The sequence below is a fragment of the Pelobates fuscus genome, chromosome 13 (genome assembly GCF_036172605.1).
Source record: "Pelobates fuscus isolate aPelFus1 chromosome 13, aPelFus1.pri, whole genome shotgun sequence".
In the NCBI taxonomy this organism is placed as follows: Eukaryota; Metazoa; Chordata; class Amphibia; order Anura; family Pelobatidae; genus Pelobates; species Pelobates fuscus.
The window spans coordinates 54,222,595-54,238,474 of record NC_086329.1 but is presented as its reverse complement, the minus strand read 5'-3'; the positions used below and the strand labels follow the sequence as shown (position 1 = coordinate 54,238,474).

General features: G+C 41.4%; 1 protein-coding gene across 1 annotated transcript; it reads right to left on the bottom strand.

Moving 5' to 3' along the window:
* Positions 1-997: 997 nt before the first annotated feature.
* On the bottom strand, positions 998-10,463 carry LOC134582588 (protein kinase C delta type-like). Its single transcript, XM_063439259.1, has 9 exons — positions 9,764-10,463; positions 9,229-9,329; positions 7,834-7,995; positions 7,625-7,716; positions 6,388-6,450; positions 6,134-6,272; positions 5,656-5,847; positions 4,438-4,566; positions 998-1,069 (listed from the first exon to the last, which is right to left on the bottom strand). Exons 1-9 carry the CDS (start codon positions 10,461-10,463, stop codon positions 998-1,000), a joined length of 1,650 nt encoding a protein of 549 aa, XP_063295329.1.
* Between the last annotated feature and the right edge of the window lie 5,417 nt (positions 10,464-15,880).

The window sequence follows — 15,880 nt, the reverse complement described above, 5'->3', positions numbered from 1 at the left end:
TGCTCTCCAAGTGCTCCACCCCAGGGACCCATACCGTGGTTTGCAGAGTACCAGTAATTCATCTTGCAAACCTAACATCTCTCCCTGGGACATTTAACTCTCAAACCTCAGGCTGCTGTTCAGTAAAGCAGGCCTAATATATATGCCATCAACTACTAAACCACATTTCCTCTCACAATGTGCAAAACAAAACATACACAAAAATATTTTTATTTATTTATTTACAATATAACAGTAGTTGGCACAAGGCCCACATGCAGTCGTTTCTATCGGTCGCAGAACTAATATGGAGGTGGTCCTGGTGCAATGATTTTTCTTTGCTCTCACAATGCTTTGCAAGCTGGGGATCAACCATTTGCCCATTCTTACAGGGTTGTATTTAGCACCGAGCAGTGTTTGTGTGTTTGAATGTAAGCATGTTTTTTTTATGGTGTATGTGTGAGTGAATGTAAGGGTGTATTTGTATATAGTGTTGTGTGTTTTTATGTACTGTTGCAATTTGAAAGCAGTAGATTACTTGTGTAATACCAACACCCACACATAGATACACACACTGACACACACACACAGTTTCACAGACACACAGAAAGACACAGAGATACACACACTGACACACATACAGTTTCACAGACACACAGAAAGACACAGAGATACACACACTGACACACACACAATTTTACAGACACAGAGAGAGACACATAGATACACACACACTGACACACACACAGTTTCACAGACACACAGACAAACACAGAGATACACACTGACACACACACACACACATGTTCACAGACACACAGAAAGACACAGAGATACACACACTGACACACACACACAGTTTCACAGACACACAGAAAGACACAGAGATACACACACTGACACACACAGTTTCACAGACACACAAGAAGACACAGAGAAACACACAGTGACACATATACAGATACACATACTGACGTACATTTAGATGCAAAGACACACATATACATTCCCAACATTCCTAGATTGTGAAGGACAGGCCATGGATAACGTAGTCTTCAAATAAAAAGGTGTCTGTCTCTTGATACAGTGTCTGCAAAAAGAAATTATATGTAATTAGTTTAGCATCATATGGCATTGCCTACTTCTTACATATAAATAAGAATGTACAGCTTATTATGGTCACTGTGATGTTGGGGAGGAATTATTATTACTATTGGCATTTATATAGCGCCAATAGATTCCATACCGCTTTACAATATTATAACAAGGGGGATTTAGCAATAGGTAAGACAATTACAAAAAACTTACAGGAATGATAGGTAAAGAGGACCCTGCACAAATGAGCTTACAGTCTATATTAGGTGGGGTGTAAAACACAATACGACAGGAGATAGCAATCAAAAGGGTAGGAGTGAAGCAAAACTGGAGGAGAGATAGAGTGTCTTCTTTTAGGAGAGAGCAAGGGACAGGTATGTGAGGGAGAGGTTCCTCTGTGAGGCCATATGCTTTCCTAAACAGATGGGTTTTAAGATAGTTTTTAAAAGATTGAAGACTAGGGGACAGTCTGATGGTGGTAGGCAGGCGTTTCCAAAGGAAAGGAGCCACCTGTCAGGTCCCCTGCCCCCGCGCCGCTCGCGGCGACCTTGCTTACCTCATTACAGCGACCGGCGTCATCTGGTCCCTGTCTCCAGACTGGCAGTGTGTCTGACGCTGCACGCTCCAGAGCAGCTTCCTTATATGTGTGCTGCACCCGGTCATGTGACCTTGCACACAGTGATGACCTCAGAGACCACAAGGGAGGGAAGAAACTCCTCCCACGTGTCGTGGCTAACACTAATTGGAGATTAGCCAATCAGACACACCCTGTGTGTATATAAGCTAACCCCTCCCTTTTCTCAGTACCCTGTTGTGGTCTGTGGTTTACCATTGAGCGTTGCACTTGTTATTTGGATTTCCTGGTTACTGATATTTAGCTTTGTCTCTCGTTATTCCGTCTCTCTGTTTCCCTTGACCTCGGTTCATGTTTTGACTATCCCTTTTTGCATAACCCGACCATTCTAAGGATCGGTATTGCAATTCTCTCTACTCTGTCCTGTCTGCATGTTAGGGTTCCCTAGTGAACTTGACACCACCTGCGAGAAGTCCTGCAAGCGTGAATTGGCCTTACAGGTGCAAGCAGCAGACAAGAGAAGGTCATGGGTAGAGCATAGAGATTGAGAAGGGGCATACCTGTGGAGCAGTGAGGAGATATAGGAGAGGATAGAATTGTTCAATGCTTATAGGTATGGAATAGTACTTTGAATTGACTCCTATAGGATTCAGGAATCCAATGTAAAGACTGGCAGAGGGGAGAGGTGTGAGAGGAGCGACTGGAGAGGAAATTAGTCTGGCAGCAACATTCATTACAGACTGTAGCGGGGCAATATGGCTTTTGGGAAGACCAGATAGGAGAGGGTTACAATAATCTATGCGGGAGATTACTAGACAAGGACAAGGTCCTTAGTAGTATCTTGCGTAAGGTAGGAGTGGATGCAGGCTATGTTTTTAAGATGGAATCTACAGGATTTGGGTGCAAAGACACACAGATACACACATACCATAGGAGAACATGGTCTTTTTGATGTTCAAGCTACTGCTATAGTTTGACCAAGATGTGGCCATCACCATCTTCTTTGCTGGAAATCTTTTCTTTTCTTTCATTACCGACATTCCTAGATTGTGAAGGACAGGCCATGGATGACTTAGTCTTCAAACAAAGAGGTGTTACTTAGCAGGAAAAAAAAATTTCTTCTGTGGTGTCTGTCTCTAGATACGGTGTCTGCAACAAGAAATGATATGTAATTAGTTTAGCATCATATGTCATTGCCTACTTCTTACATATAAATAAGAATGTACAGCTTATTATGGTCACAGTAATGGTGGGGAGCAATTATTATTATTATTGGCATTTATATAGTGCCAATAGAATCCGTACTGCTTTGCAATATTTTAAGGGGGGGGATTTAACAATAAGTAAGACAATTACAAAAAACTTACAGGAATGATAGGTTGAAGAGGACACTGCACAAACAAGCTTACAGTCTATAGGAGGTGGGGTATAAAACACAATACGACAGGATATAGCAATCAAAAAGTATAGGATTGAAGCAAAAGTGGAGGAGAGATAGAGTGCTGCCTTTTGGAGAGCAAGGGACAGGTATGTGAGGTAGAGGTTCATCTGGGAGGCCATACGCTTTCCTAAAGTGATGGGTTTTAAGGTACTTTTTAAAGATTGAAGACTAAGGGAGAGTCTGATGGTGGTAGGCAGGCTATTCCTAAGGAAAGGAGCCACCCGCGAGAAGTTCTTCAAGCGTGAATTGGCCTTACGGTTGCAAGCAGCAGACAGGAGAAGGTCATGGGCAGAGCGTAGAGATCGAGAAGGGGCATACCTATGGATCTGTGAGGAGATGTAGGAGGGGATAGAATTGTTCAATGCTTTATAGGTATGGATTAGTACTTTGAATTGACTCCTATAGGATACAGGAATCCCATGTAAGGAAAGACAAAGGGGAGAGGTGTGAGAGGAGCGACTAGTGAGCAAAATCAGTCTGGCAGCAACATTCATTACAGACTGTAATGTGGCAATATGGCTTTTGGGAAGACCAATTAGGAGAGGGTTACAATAATCCATGCAAGAGATTACTAGAGCATGGACAAGCTGCTTGGTAGCATCTTGCGTAAGAAAGGGGCGCATGCGGGCTATGTTTTTAAGATGGAATCTACAGGATTTGGTAACAGACTGGATGTGAGACTCAAAGGTGAGGTCAGAATCAAGTATGATGCCAAGACAGGGCGCTTGCAAGGATGGGCTGATGTGGGTTCCGTCAACTTGAAGGGAGAGCGAAAGAGAAGCATCAGTATTAGGAGGAGGAAAGACAAGGAGCTCAGTTTTAGAAAGATTGAGTTTCAGAAAGTGGAAGGACATGCAGTCAGAGATGGAAGAAGGGCAAGCAGTGACACATTGCATGATGGCAGGGGAGAGGTACGGGGAGGAGAGATCTATTTGGGTGTCATCGGCGTACAGGTGGTAGTGCAATCTAAAAGAGGTAATAAGTTTGCCAAGAGATGCAGTATAAAATGACAATAGAAGGGGACCAAGGACAGAGGCTTGGGGGACTCCAACCGAGATAGGACGAAGGGAGTAGGTATCATTAGAAAAGGAGACACTGAATGAGCATTGGGACAGATAGGAGGAAAACCACGAGAGGAGAGTTTCACAGAGACCGAGTGATTGAAGAGTTTGAGGAAGGAGAAGATGATCAACAGTGTCAGCTATTAAGGCAGTTCTTGTTAAATGGAGCCCCCTCTTGGATATGATCACTGGTGGATCAAGAAATCAGTTTTCATCTTGTTGTGGTGGAATTATTATTCTGTATAATGTTTCCTCATTTTGTAAATACTGATTATTTGTGTACTTACCAGCAGTGACAAGAATGGACAGGTCACTTTGCCCCCCTCTAGATCTTTCCAATTAATGTTAGTGTAGAAGGGGTGCTCCCGAATGTTCCTTCCTGCCACAGCACGTGCATTAGGATCCTTATCCAGGAGCTAGAGAGAGAGGATACACTGAGTATAATTTACTTTATATCTCTGTAACACTTTGATGTACAATCTTTAATGCATAGAAAACCAAGCACCTCTGATGGAGGATGCCATTTTAACCTTCTAACAAACCTCAGATGAGGCAGTGCTTGTGAAAAGTTAGTTGTAAATGTATTACATTAACTAAAATCTGGATTATATGACTGACCAGTAAATAAGGTTTTTTTTTTTTTATAAAGATTTCCTCTTGTGTTGTCCAATCGGAACATAAAATGGCTGCTTGATCTGTCTGTCGGTTGCAGGCAGAGAGTAATAAATAGGATTAATAAATGAAAAGAAGAAAATAGGCTCTGATCCAGAAGTCCCAAAACAATGAGGGACCAATGGAGCTGTGCCAAAGGATGCCCACTGTTACTCTTCCTAAATCTGGGGAATAACCCACAATGTACAAAGTAAAGCTAAGAGTGGACTGGAGTGTCCACATTAGTGCTGGGATTTCTACGGGTATCTGTGTACGCAGTTATATACGCTGGTAATATCTATAACTAGTTGTCTCTCACCCTGTCCTGTTCTGGGTTCTGTTATGGGTTCTGATACTTTTCCACACTACTGTTTTTCCCCCTAGGATTATTAAAAGGTGGGGCTCCCCTCTGCTTTTCCCCCCTCTGCTTTTTATGTTAACTCTCCCACTAGGACACTCCAGTCCACTCTTATCCTTAATAAATAGGATTACGTATTGTAAATTAAATGTCAGTGTTTTTATCTGCCATCATCATTAAATATTAGTATTAACCCATTAAACATCAGGATTTAAATAATTTCAGGCAATAGTTAGATAAACACCCCAGCACTTCATGCCGCTATCAAACCCGTGCAAAAGGGGGCGATAGGCATGAATGGGGAATACCTAATCTTCTCAGTTACTTTCCAGTTGGTTCTTTAACCTGTTTAGTACATACTCCAATAAATATAACTAGTAATGATTCCCAGTAACGCCCCCCCATATCTCCACCAGTATGTTCTTTAATATTTCTTTACATCCCCTATCATTACATCCAATTAAAACATTAACCGGCACATTCTCTATCACCTTACCTTGTCAAGGAGGTCTGTAGGGTTGCTGCACAGCCAGGTGGGGTAACGTGGGTTAATGTTTACTACTTCCTTGATGTACTCCTGTCTGCTGAGACTGGTATTAAATGGGTACTGTCCGGTGATCATGCGGCAGAGAATTACGCCAAATGACCACCAGTCTGCTGATTGGCCGTACGGTTTGCTGCTGAGTACCTGGAAAAACCCAAAAGATATGCAATTTTATTAAATATGGTATTAAATGTACCAAACCTATCACATTCTAGAGATCTTCATACATTACCCATCTTTCTATTATTAAGCTAGTCCAATAACGTTCCTGTCAGTCCATCCATTAATACTCCGATACTGCCCTTATACCCAGCTCGTGTTAGTCATCCTTCTACTGCTCGTTATACACCCCTTTAGCTACTGCATTGCTCTTATACCACTCCACAAGCCCCCGCCCCTACATTTCACATGACCACACCCTCTAACTAACCTCTGGTGCCATGTAATTCAGTGTGCCAGCTTGTCCTCGGGTTGTTGTATCTGTAAAGATATTTTCTGCCGAGATACCAAAGTCAGCTATTTTGAGATAGCCGTTGGCACCCAGGAGAATATTGTCTGGCTTCAGATCCCTAAATGATAAAGACAGATATAAATGTGAGATATAGGACAGAGCAGAGATATCAACACATTATTTGTTGTTAGAGTAAGTTACCGCTTACTAAATAAACAAACGCTAATACTGACCGATGAAGGATCCCCCGGGAATGGAGATACTGGATCCCACAAACAAGGTTTGATGAAAAGAACCTGGAAAACAGAATATAAAGAATATAAAGCAATCTCCCCCAAACATTAATAGTAAATAAAATAATAAAATATACCTGGGCAAGGTACGAGTATCTATACATCATGCTAAACACTCTGCTACCAATATAAACATAACATTTTCATTTTAAACAGGACCTGTCCTTGGGAGATTAGAGTTTACTTTATTATCATTAATATTGTTATTAAAACCATCAGTTTGTTAATTTGGAACATGACTGTCCCTTGATATATTATCCATTGAACCCTTCTCGGTTCTCTACCATACAGCACAAGCTGCTCTATGATTCTTCCAATTTGTTAGATGTACAAATCAATAATCTAAAAATATATGAATTTATTAAGAAGATCCATGGTCATAGCAATTTGTATTTCAAGTGTGTAGAAGAAGATCCACCCTGAAGTTAGCTTAGGGCTGTGGAAGGTCAGCTGACCCACTAGTGGCTCCCGATCTGCCGTCAGTCCGTACTGAATGTATCCCGCTGCTAGTCCTGAGTTTCTTGTTTTTTTTTTTGTTTGTTTTAGACTATCTTTATTTTTATTTTTAAATCGAACAAATCAGGTGAAATTATGTGTAGATGTGCAGTAATGCCTCAGACAGACACGGAATGAGTTATTAATAAGGAAAACATCTAAAAAGTTCTAAGTTGCCTCAGTATACACAAAGTTAGGTGTTTGGGCATGCATCTCAATAGTAACTTTCCTAGTTGGAAGTACCATGGAAAGCATAGTAATATACGATATCATCAGATGGAATCCATGATATCAACCGATTATCCAACTCGTCAACCATTTAAGCCATCACGTATTTCAGAGGGATGTAAGATCCTCCGTCCTGAACTAGTGAGCGAGATACCACTGAGGAGGAGGGGAAAAAAAGGGAGGGAAGAGAAAAGAGAGAATAAATAGGACACGAGCATAGAATAGGATCAGAGCTGGGTTCTTGTATTGCCTATTGTCTGGCTGATATTGAAGGGGGAATTCTGGTTTAGTACATTACCGTTAACTCAGTCTGTGCCCCTGATGGATCTCCATTAATAGCACTACTATTGAGGATATATGTAAATACGGGGTTATATCCATAGCATCTTACAATACTGTATCGTGTGTTAAACTCACTCCTTCCTCCTACCTGCTAGAGCTATTAATGACTCACCTGGCTTCCCCCATGGGCAGACATTCCTTTCCAGCCATGTAAGAACGGAGACTGCCCCCTGGTACGTGCTCCATGACCAGGGAGGCTTCCTCCTGTTTCACAAGACAACAAATATCCAGTTAATAGGTATTGTAATAATAATAACAGAACACAATCAGCCGTATAGAAATATATAGAAATAAGGAAACATTATGGACAGCGTTTCTTACCTGGGTCTGGAAGGCAGCGAGTCCCTGACATAGGAACGGACTGCCGCTCGCCATTTTCAGTATCCGCTCCTCCTTCTGAATGGTCTTTTCCTTAACTTTATCTTTCTTTATTACTTTAAGTGCAACAACTTGACCTGTGTCTTTGGTGGAAGCTAGCACAACCTGAGCATCACATAGAGAGAGGAGAGAGCCTCAAATCAGCCACAATGTCACAAACGAAGGGGGAACTTTCAGCTACTTTTTTATTTAAAACTTCATTCAGTGGGGGCATATTACAGATATCACGTGGTAACATCACTTCGACACCGCCTGAGGGATGTCTATACAGAGCTTGGGAACCTACCTGGAAAAAACCTACATAAAGAATAAATATACATAGCTCTGGAAGCTACCTGAGAACCCTATATCAGGGATATATATACATAGCTCTGGGACCTAACTGAGAACCCGATATAAAGCAATATATACATAGCTCTGGGACCTACCTGAGAACCCAATATAAAGCAATATATATATACATAGCTCTGGAACCTACCTGAGAACGCTATATCAGGGATATATATACATAGCTCTGGGACCTACCTGAGAACCCTATATCAGGGATATTTATACAGAGCTCTGGGAACTACCTGAGAACCCTATATCAGAGATATATACAGAGATCGAGAATGATTGCTGTGTAAGGGACATATAGATCTAGATTCTAACTAAGGTCTCAATTTAATATTTTTGGATAAACTTTGATAATCAAATGATCACAATCTGTTAGAATTTTTTTTTTATAAATGATTTACCTGCAAAAATTTCCTATAGATTGTAATGACTTCAGTAGATAAATAATTTTAAAAGAGATTGTGATCATTTGAAAAGCTTACCCAAACATTAAATCGAGACCAATGTCTGTAATTCTAATGTGAATAATAAGAGTTGAGAGAAAGATACACAGATTCAATAGCACTCCACATAGTATTTTGTGCAACTTTGAGATTTGTATTTCATGTATGTATGGATGAAACCTATCACCTTCTTTTATTTATTACATTATTTATAACGTAAATTGTTTACTTTTCTTAGATTTCTGTTCCATATTGTTTTCAATATGTTTAATAAAAATAATTTGAGAAGATTTAATAGAACTGTTAGTATAAGAAGCCATGTTAAACATCACAGAATAGAAGAGTCCTGGAGATTTTATTTGGAGTCTCAATAGAATGTTCTAAATACTTTTCAGATCTGAATATGTTCTCCACATTCATGGATGATACACAGATTTATAAGAAAGTTAATCTCAATGGATTGTTATAGGAAGATAATGATGATTATGAGACCTATTATTGTTCCCAACTAGATCAATAGATGTATTAAATAAGGGCTAGACATTGCTCGTTGACTCACCTTTCCATAGCTCCCCTGTCCCAGCACTTTGTGGAATCTATAACCATGGAATGACAGAGGCAGTGACGTCTTTGGTTCAACCACAGACTGTCCACTTACTCCTTAAAGAATGAACACATAATATTAGTCTCCACTTCAACATAAACACGGGAACCAACTTAATTTCTCTAGAACCCCAGATTCGCCCTACAAATCTTCTGATCCCACCCAGTTATATGAAATAATAATATGGTTTGTAAATATCCCATGGACCATTTCATTAAAACAATTTTATGGTTTGTGGTACATTAGCCATGAATATATTTGGCTAATTCCTAATGGATGGATAAATATTCTAGATAGATCAAAGGGCTTGAAATATTGGTCTGTACCATTATAGTTTAAAAAAACCATCGCCTGAGCACTTATGGTCACTGAAGTGCGGGAGATAGTGATTAAAGAGATAGTGAATGGGTTCAGAGTATGGTCAATTGAGGGTAAAATCTCTTATATTTTAAATTGATCAATCTCTTTAAAGCTTGTAGGTTCATCTTACCTGCCACACATTCATCGTCGCTCGTTGACTTGTTTTCTTTCTTAAAGCACTTTTTCTCTCCTATCTCCTCCCTATCTCTTTTCTCCTCTTCCTGCTTTCCAGGGGAGATCTTTATCTTTTTCTGCCTAACTTGTTCCTTCTCCTCCTCATCATATTCCCTGCTTCTTTTCAGGGCTTGTTTTCTAGGTGGAGATGTGTGACCGCCTTTTCCAGCAGACTTTCTCTCACTTTTCTGACCAAGTTTTGAAGATGAGGAGAACTTTGGTCTTTTCTGCATGAGCTGCTCCCCATGATCGCACTCCCTGCTTCGTTTCAGGGCTTGCTTTCTGGGTGGAGATGTCTGATCGCTCTTTACAGCAGACTTTCTCTCACTTTTCTGATCCAGTTTTGGAGATGAGGAGAGCTTTGGTCTTTTCTGCATGACCTGCTCCTCTTCATCATGACTGGAGGACCTGTATCTTTTCTGTCCCTGATATCTGATGCGTTCCTCAGCAAGGAGCCGTCTTTTGGGTTCTCTCTCTCTCTCAATGTCCTGCTCATTGCAGCTCCTACTTCTCTTTTTCCTGGAATGTCCAGGAGATATCCGCTGTTCCTGCTCTTTTGAACCGTTACTGAGTTTTCTATATTTGTTTTTAAATTCGTCAGAATTTTCCTGACTTACCTCAGTTTTCTTATGAGAACGCTTTCTTGTTCTCTTCATGCTTATATTATACTGTGTGAATCTATTGCTTTTAAATTCACAAATATATTTAGCAATCAGCTAATTAATAATAGTAACAATAAATAAATTATTGCAAATCTCACTCAAGCAATGCAGTAGCCACTGTCCACTCGCAAGGTGTCCAGTCACTCTGAGGGTAGGTGTGTTTGACATTGATTGTTTCATCGGATGATGTCAGAGTATTTATGATGTCACTACACCTGTCCATATATGGAGATATGAACTGGTCAGTAATGGAGAAACGAATATCTTATCCCAGTTTTAAAAGTCTCAGGATCCCCATCCAACAGTGAACTAAGAGTCATGGTAGAAACCTTTTTTGGATACCCCTGCTCTATTGGGGTGACAGGGAGATTAAATTAATTAATCAATCAATCTCTAAATAATAAAGACACTGTACGGGTCCCTTCAGTCTGTGTTATGAAAGTTGCATTTCGCCAGCAATTATCTGCTATATACTAACAGCCCCCAACTTTTCATGGGTGCTCCCAAAATAGTGATACCCAAGCACACCCACAAGCACACACACACGCACACACATACACATACAAGCACACACTTACACACACAGGCACACACGCACACACGCACACACAGACACACACAAACACACACACATACACACACGCACACAAGCACACGCACATGCACATACAAGCACACACATGCCTCCTGGCCACATAAACAAACATATAAAAACATCCAGTGACTTAGACAAGTATAGACACTCATACACTGACACCAACATCACACATACATCCAGATTAAATCCGAAAATGACATTTATTATTCATTTTTTCCACAAATATATGTTTTTCAGGGCTGGCAGTTGATCAGTTTGGGTCTTTAATCAAACTTCATTTGAGCTACAATATTAATGGTGTTTTTAACCCTAAGTTCTCAGGACCAATAGAGGATTTCTTAGTGTCTGATAGCCTTGGTGATGTGTGGAAACCTGCAGAATGTGAGGCATGCCACAAAAGCTGCACCTAGAGGGGCATTTTAGATCTGCTGCCAACCTTACTCTGCTAATACCCAGTTCTGTGCTCCCTGTCTAAACCAATAAAAACAAAAAAAATGTCTCCCGTGCCCAAGTCTAATTGTTAGTTACCGTGCACATTGTCATTAATTACAAGCCGGTTATAAAGAAGATGTGGAGTATAACTCCCATCACTCGCAGACAGGATTTTTATTGTGGTAGCCAGCTGTATAATTGTAGTTTACTGGGTTTTAAACAAAGTACTTTCTAAACTCCTTAACCTTAAACCCCGATTCAGTAATTCAATGACATAGGATTACTGCACAGAGTTCACTATACCCCATGTTATTACTGTGCCCTGTACTACAATAATAACCCAAAACGACACAATATTATGCATCTGTGCAGTAATTTAAATTCGTGATATAAATCAGCGATCTATTGGAAGATTTAGCTAATCATTGTGAGTGAGGGGCGGTCCCCCTAGACATGCTTATACCATTTAATTTTCATAACTAACAATAATTTGTCTCCCAACGTAAATTGTGTGTGAAAAACACACAAACATAAAATATTACAAGACAATATGACAGATTTTAGTGGGTAAAGTTGCATTATTTGAATTTCACATTTCATAATGTATTACATCAGTTTTGTGGGGAGTTTTTGGTCAACGTGATTGCTACTTACATTATAGTAACTTATTACCAAAATTTGAAATATTCTACAATTGAAACACGAATATGCTCATTGCAATATGTGATCTATAACTGCCGAAATAGATGAAACCCTTTGGCTTATAAGGGATTTTCAAAGATAGGATAAGTAAATCGAAAATTTTTAGATATACTTTTCTGGCTAATTCTGCACTAGTTTTCAGAAATCATAATAGTTAATTCTGTGGAAAAAAAGTTTAAATACATTTTTGAACCGGTCAGTAATGGAGAAACTAATATTATCTTATCCCAGTTTTATAAGTCTCAGGATCCCCATCCAACAGGGAGCTGAGAGTCATGGTAGAAACCTTTTTTGGATACTCCTGCTCTATTTTTTTTTTATTGTGTTTTTTTTATCCCATTAATTTAGCATTATATATATATATATATATATATATATATATATATTAGTGTAGGACCCAAGGAGACATCTGACTGCTATTTTGGGTTCAAGAAGGAATTTTTTCCTAGTTTGTGGCAAAATTGGAAGCGCTTCAGACTAGGTTTTTTGCCTTCTTTTGGATCAACAGCAACAACATATGTGAGGAAGGCTTAAATTGATGGACGCAAGTCTCTTTTCAGCTATGTAACTATGTAACTATGTAACTATGATATTAAAATACTGTGAAGTGGGGGCGTGGCCTGGAGCGCAACCAGAGCAGCTGCATGTTAGTGTAGCTCTGTGCTACAGTGGCCGAAACTCAGCGTTACGAACACCCGCACCGTGAAAACTACCCTGCAACGATGTCCCAACAGAAGGGCAGGCGCCAGGGGGAAAAAGGAGAGAAGAATAACTTCTTTAATGTAAGAAATACTCACACTAAGCAAATGGGCGCGCAAGACGGAGCGCAAGATGGCGCCGAGGAAGAAGCAGGAAACACTCAAGACTGCCCGCCGGCGGAACAACCAGTCACCCAGGGGATACTGCAGCGCCTGCTAGATGCTATGCACGATAAGCTGCAGAGTACCATACAGGCAACCCTGAAAGAAATCAAGTCGGAAGTCCAGGACCTGGGCAATAGGACGTCAACACTAGAGGACAAAATGGCGGATCAGGCGGAGGCCTATAATGCCCTGCACGCAGAAATGGAAGAAATGAGAGATAACATGATGGCCTTTGAAAATAAAATGGCTGATATAGAAGACAGATCGCGCCGCAATAACCTCAGACTTAGAGGCATCTTGGAGGCGGTAGGACCAGCTGATCTCCACGCTTATCTACAAGGCCTCTTTAAACTCTTAGCACCAGACATGCCCCAGGACATGCTTTTGCTGGACAGCTACCACAAGGTCCCTAAGCCCAGCTTCTTGATGACGGAGGCGCCGAGAGATGTGTTGGTGCGTCTCCACTACTTCCATGTCAAGGAGGTTATTATGAAAACCAGCAGGCAGTGCCCAGCACTCCCGGCGCCATACCAAGGAATCGCAATCTACGCGGACATCTCAGCAGCAACCCTGAAAAAAAGGAAGACCTTTGCTCCCATAACAGAGATACTCCGACAGCACAAGAAACCGTACCGGTGGGGCTTCCCAGTCAAGCTCCTGGTATCACACGAAGGCAAGATCACGGCCATGGGAACGCCAGAAGCAGGCCTAAAGGCACTACAGGAATGGGGCCTGAACATCCCGCAGTCCACAGCACAGACACCGCAACGGAGCGAGCAGCCACCGTTTGGCGCAAAGTGACCAGGAACAAATAGAGGCACCCAAAGAGAGTGGCAAGTACTATGCAAAGACAATGGGACTTTATGCGTTACGTAGTTTTATTTTACCTTATATCATTTAACCCTACTTTATGCTATAAAAATAAGGAAGGACGTTTAAGACATTGGGAAAATAGACAAGGGGATGATAAGCTAAGGGTAATGAGCACAAGTCGCAAAGGAGAACACCCTATGGTTTAAGGGCAAGCAGCGTAGCCGCACATCACCCCTAGTGTACTGCCACCCACGTCACTGTTAAGGGTAATAGAGAACAACAAGTAGCGAGCAGGCCGCACTCATGCTCCTTTCAGGCATGGAAGCGTATAGCTTCCTCCCCCAGGGCACCTCAGGCAGGAGCCAAGCCAAATACATGGCACTTTGTTTAGTTTTGTCAAGTTATGTAGTTATGTTGTTACTGTTTCACCCCAATGTTTGTCACAAAGTACCAATACACGGCACTAATCATCAACCCGCCGTCTCACTTAGGGGTAACACCCAATATAGGGGAACACAAAGCAGAAAGCACACGGGAAGGGAGGGACCATCCGGTTCGAACCGGCTGGGTAGGGTGGTTCTCCCCCACACAACAGAAAAAGCAGACAACTGACGAAAAACCCCCATGAAAATATACTCTCATAACACCAGAGGTCTTAACAGCCCCTCCAAACGCAGCCTATTACATCATGACCTGAGGCAAAACAAGCCAGATATAGTTTGCCTACAAGAAACGCACTTTAAAACAGATGCACACTCTCCCCTATTTGCATGAGACTACCCGCACCAGTTTCACGCCACGCACTCAAACAAGTCCAAAGGGGCTTCCATTCTCATCAGCAAAGACGTGACCTTTGAACTCCATCAGGTGGAAATAGATGAAGGGGGCAGGTATGTCAGTGTAGTGGGCACTTTCAATGATGTTACATATACAGTCAGCATTTATACCCCGAACACAGAGCAAAGAAATTTCATACACAAAGTGCTTACATGGTAGAAAAGATGCAGAAAGGTGTTAGCGTGATATGTGGTGACCTCAACCATGTTATGGACCCCTCGATGGACACCACAGTACCACCTACTGCTCCTAGGATGAGAACACTCAAAAGGCAAGGTAAAGCAATACAGAAACTACTACACTCATACCACTATTATGATACATGGAGAGCAACACACATTGGGGAGAGAGGCTTTACATTCTTCTCTACGGTCCATAATACATACTCCAGGATAGACGGAATTTTGATAGCAGGGCGATACTTAGACCAAGTACAGGAGAGTACCATCAAACAGATTACCTGGTCTGATCATGCACCGATGCTGGTGACCCTAACTGACCTGTATGACCCCTCACATAGAAGCCCCTGGAGACTAAATGGACCCCTCTTAGCCGACCAACACTTCCAGAAGTCACTAGAGCAGGAAATACAGAAATACTTTAGAGAAAACACTACAGAAGACATCTCATATAACACAATATGGCAAGCCCACAAGTCGGTGGCCCGAGGCCTACTGATACAAAGGGCTGCCTACCTTAAGAGACAATCAATCAGAAGCCCAAAGGCGTAAATGGCAGAAAGAGCTAGCAGACCTCACGATTCTAAACCAAAAGAGCCCGTCACAAGATTTAAAAAACCACATTACCCAGATTACACGAGACATCCACAAACAGGCATTAGATAGAACAGGTCAGCTCCTACACAAACTCAAAGCAACCCAATACACACAGGGCAACAAGGCTAGCAAATTAGTCGCCCAACGACTCAAAACACTACAATCCAAGCAAAAGATAGCGTATCTCCAATCGGAGAGTGGGCATAAGATCACAGCACCTAAAGACATCAGCAATGTCTTTGCCAAATACTATACCTCTCTGTATAACCTAGCGGACGATACGCTAACTCCTCAACCACGGCCTTTAGCCATTAACGACTATCTGAGCAAGATCCCATTACCCTCACTCACACCACAACATAGTCAGGTCCTATCATCTCCCATCACCGA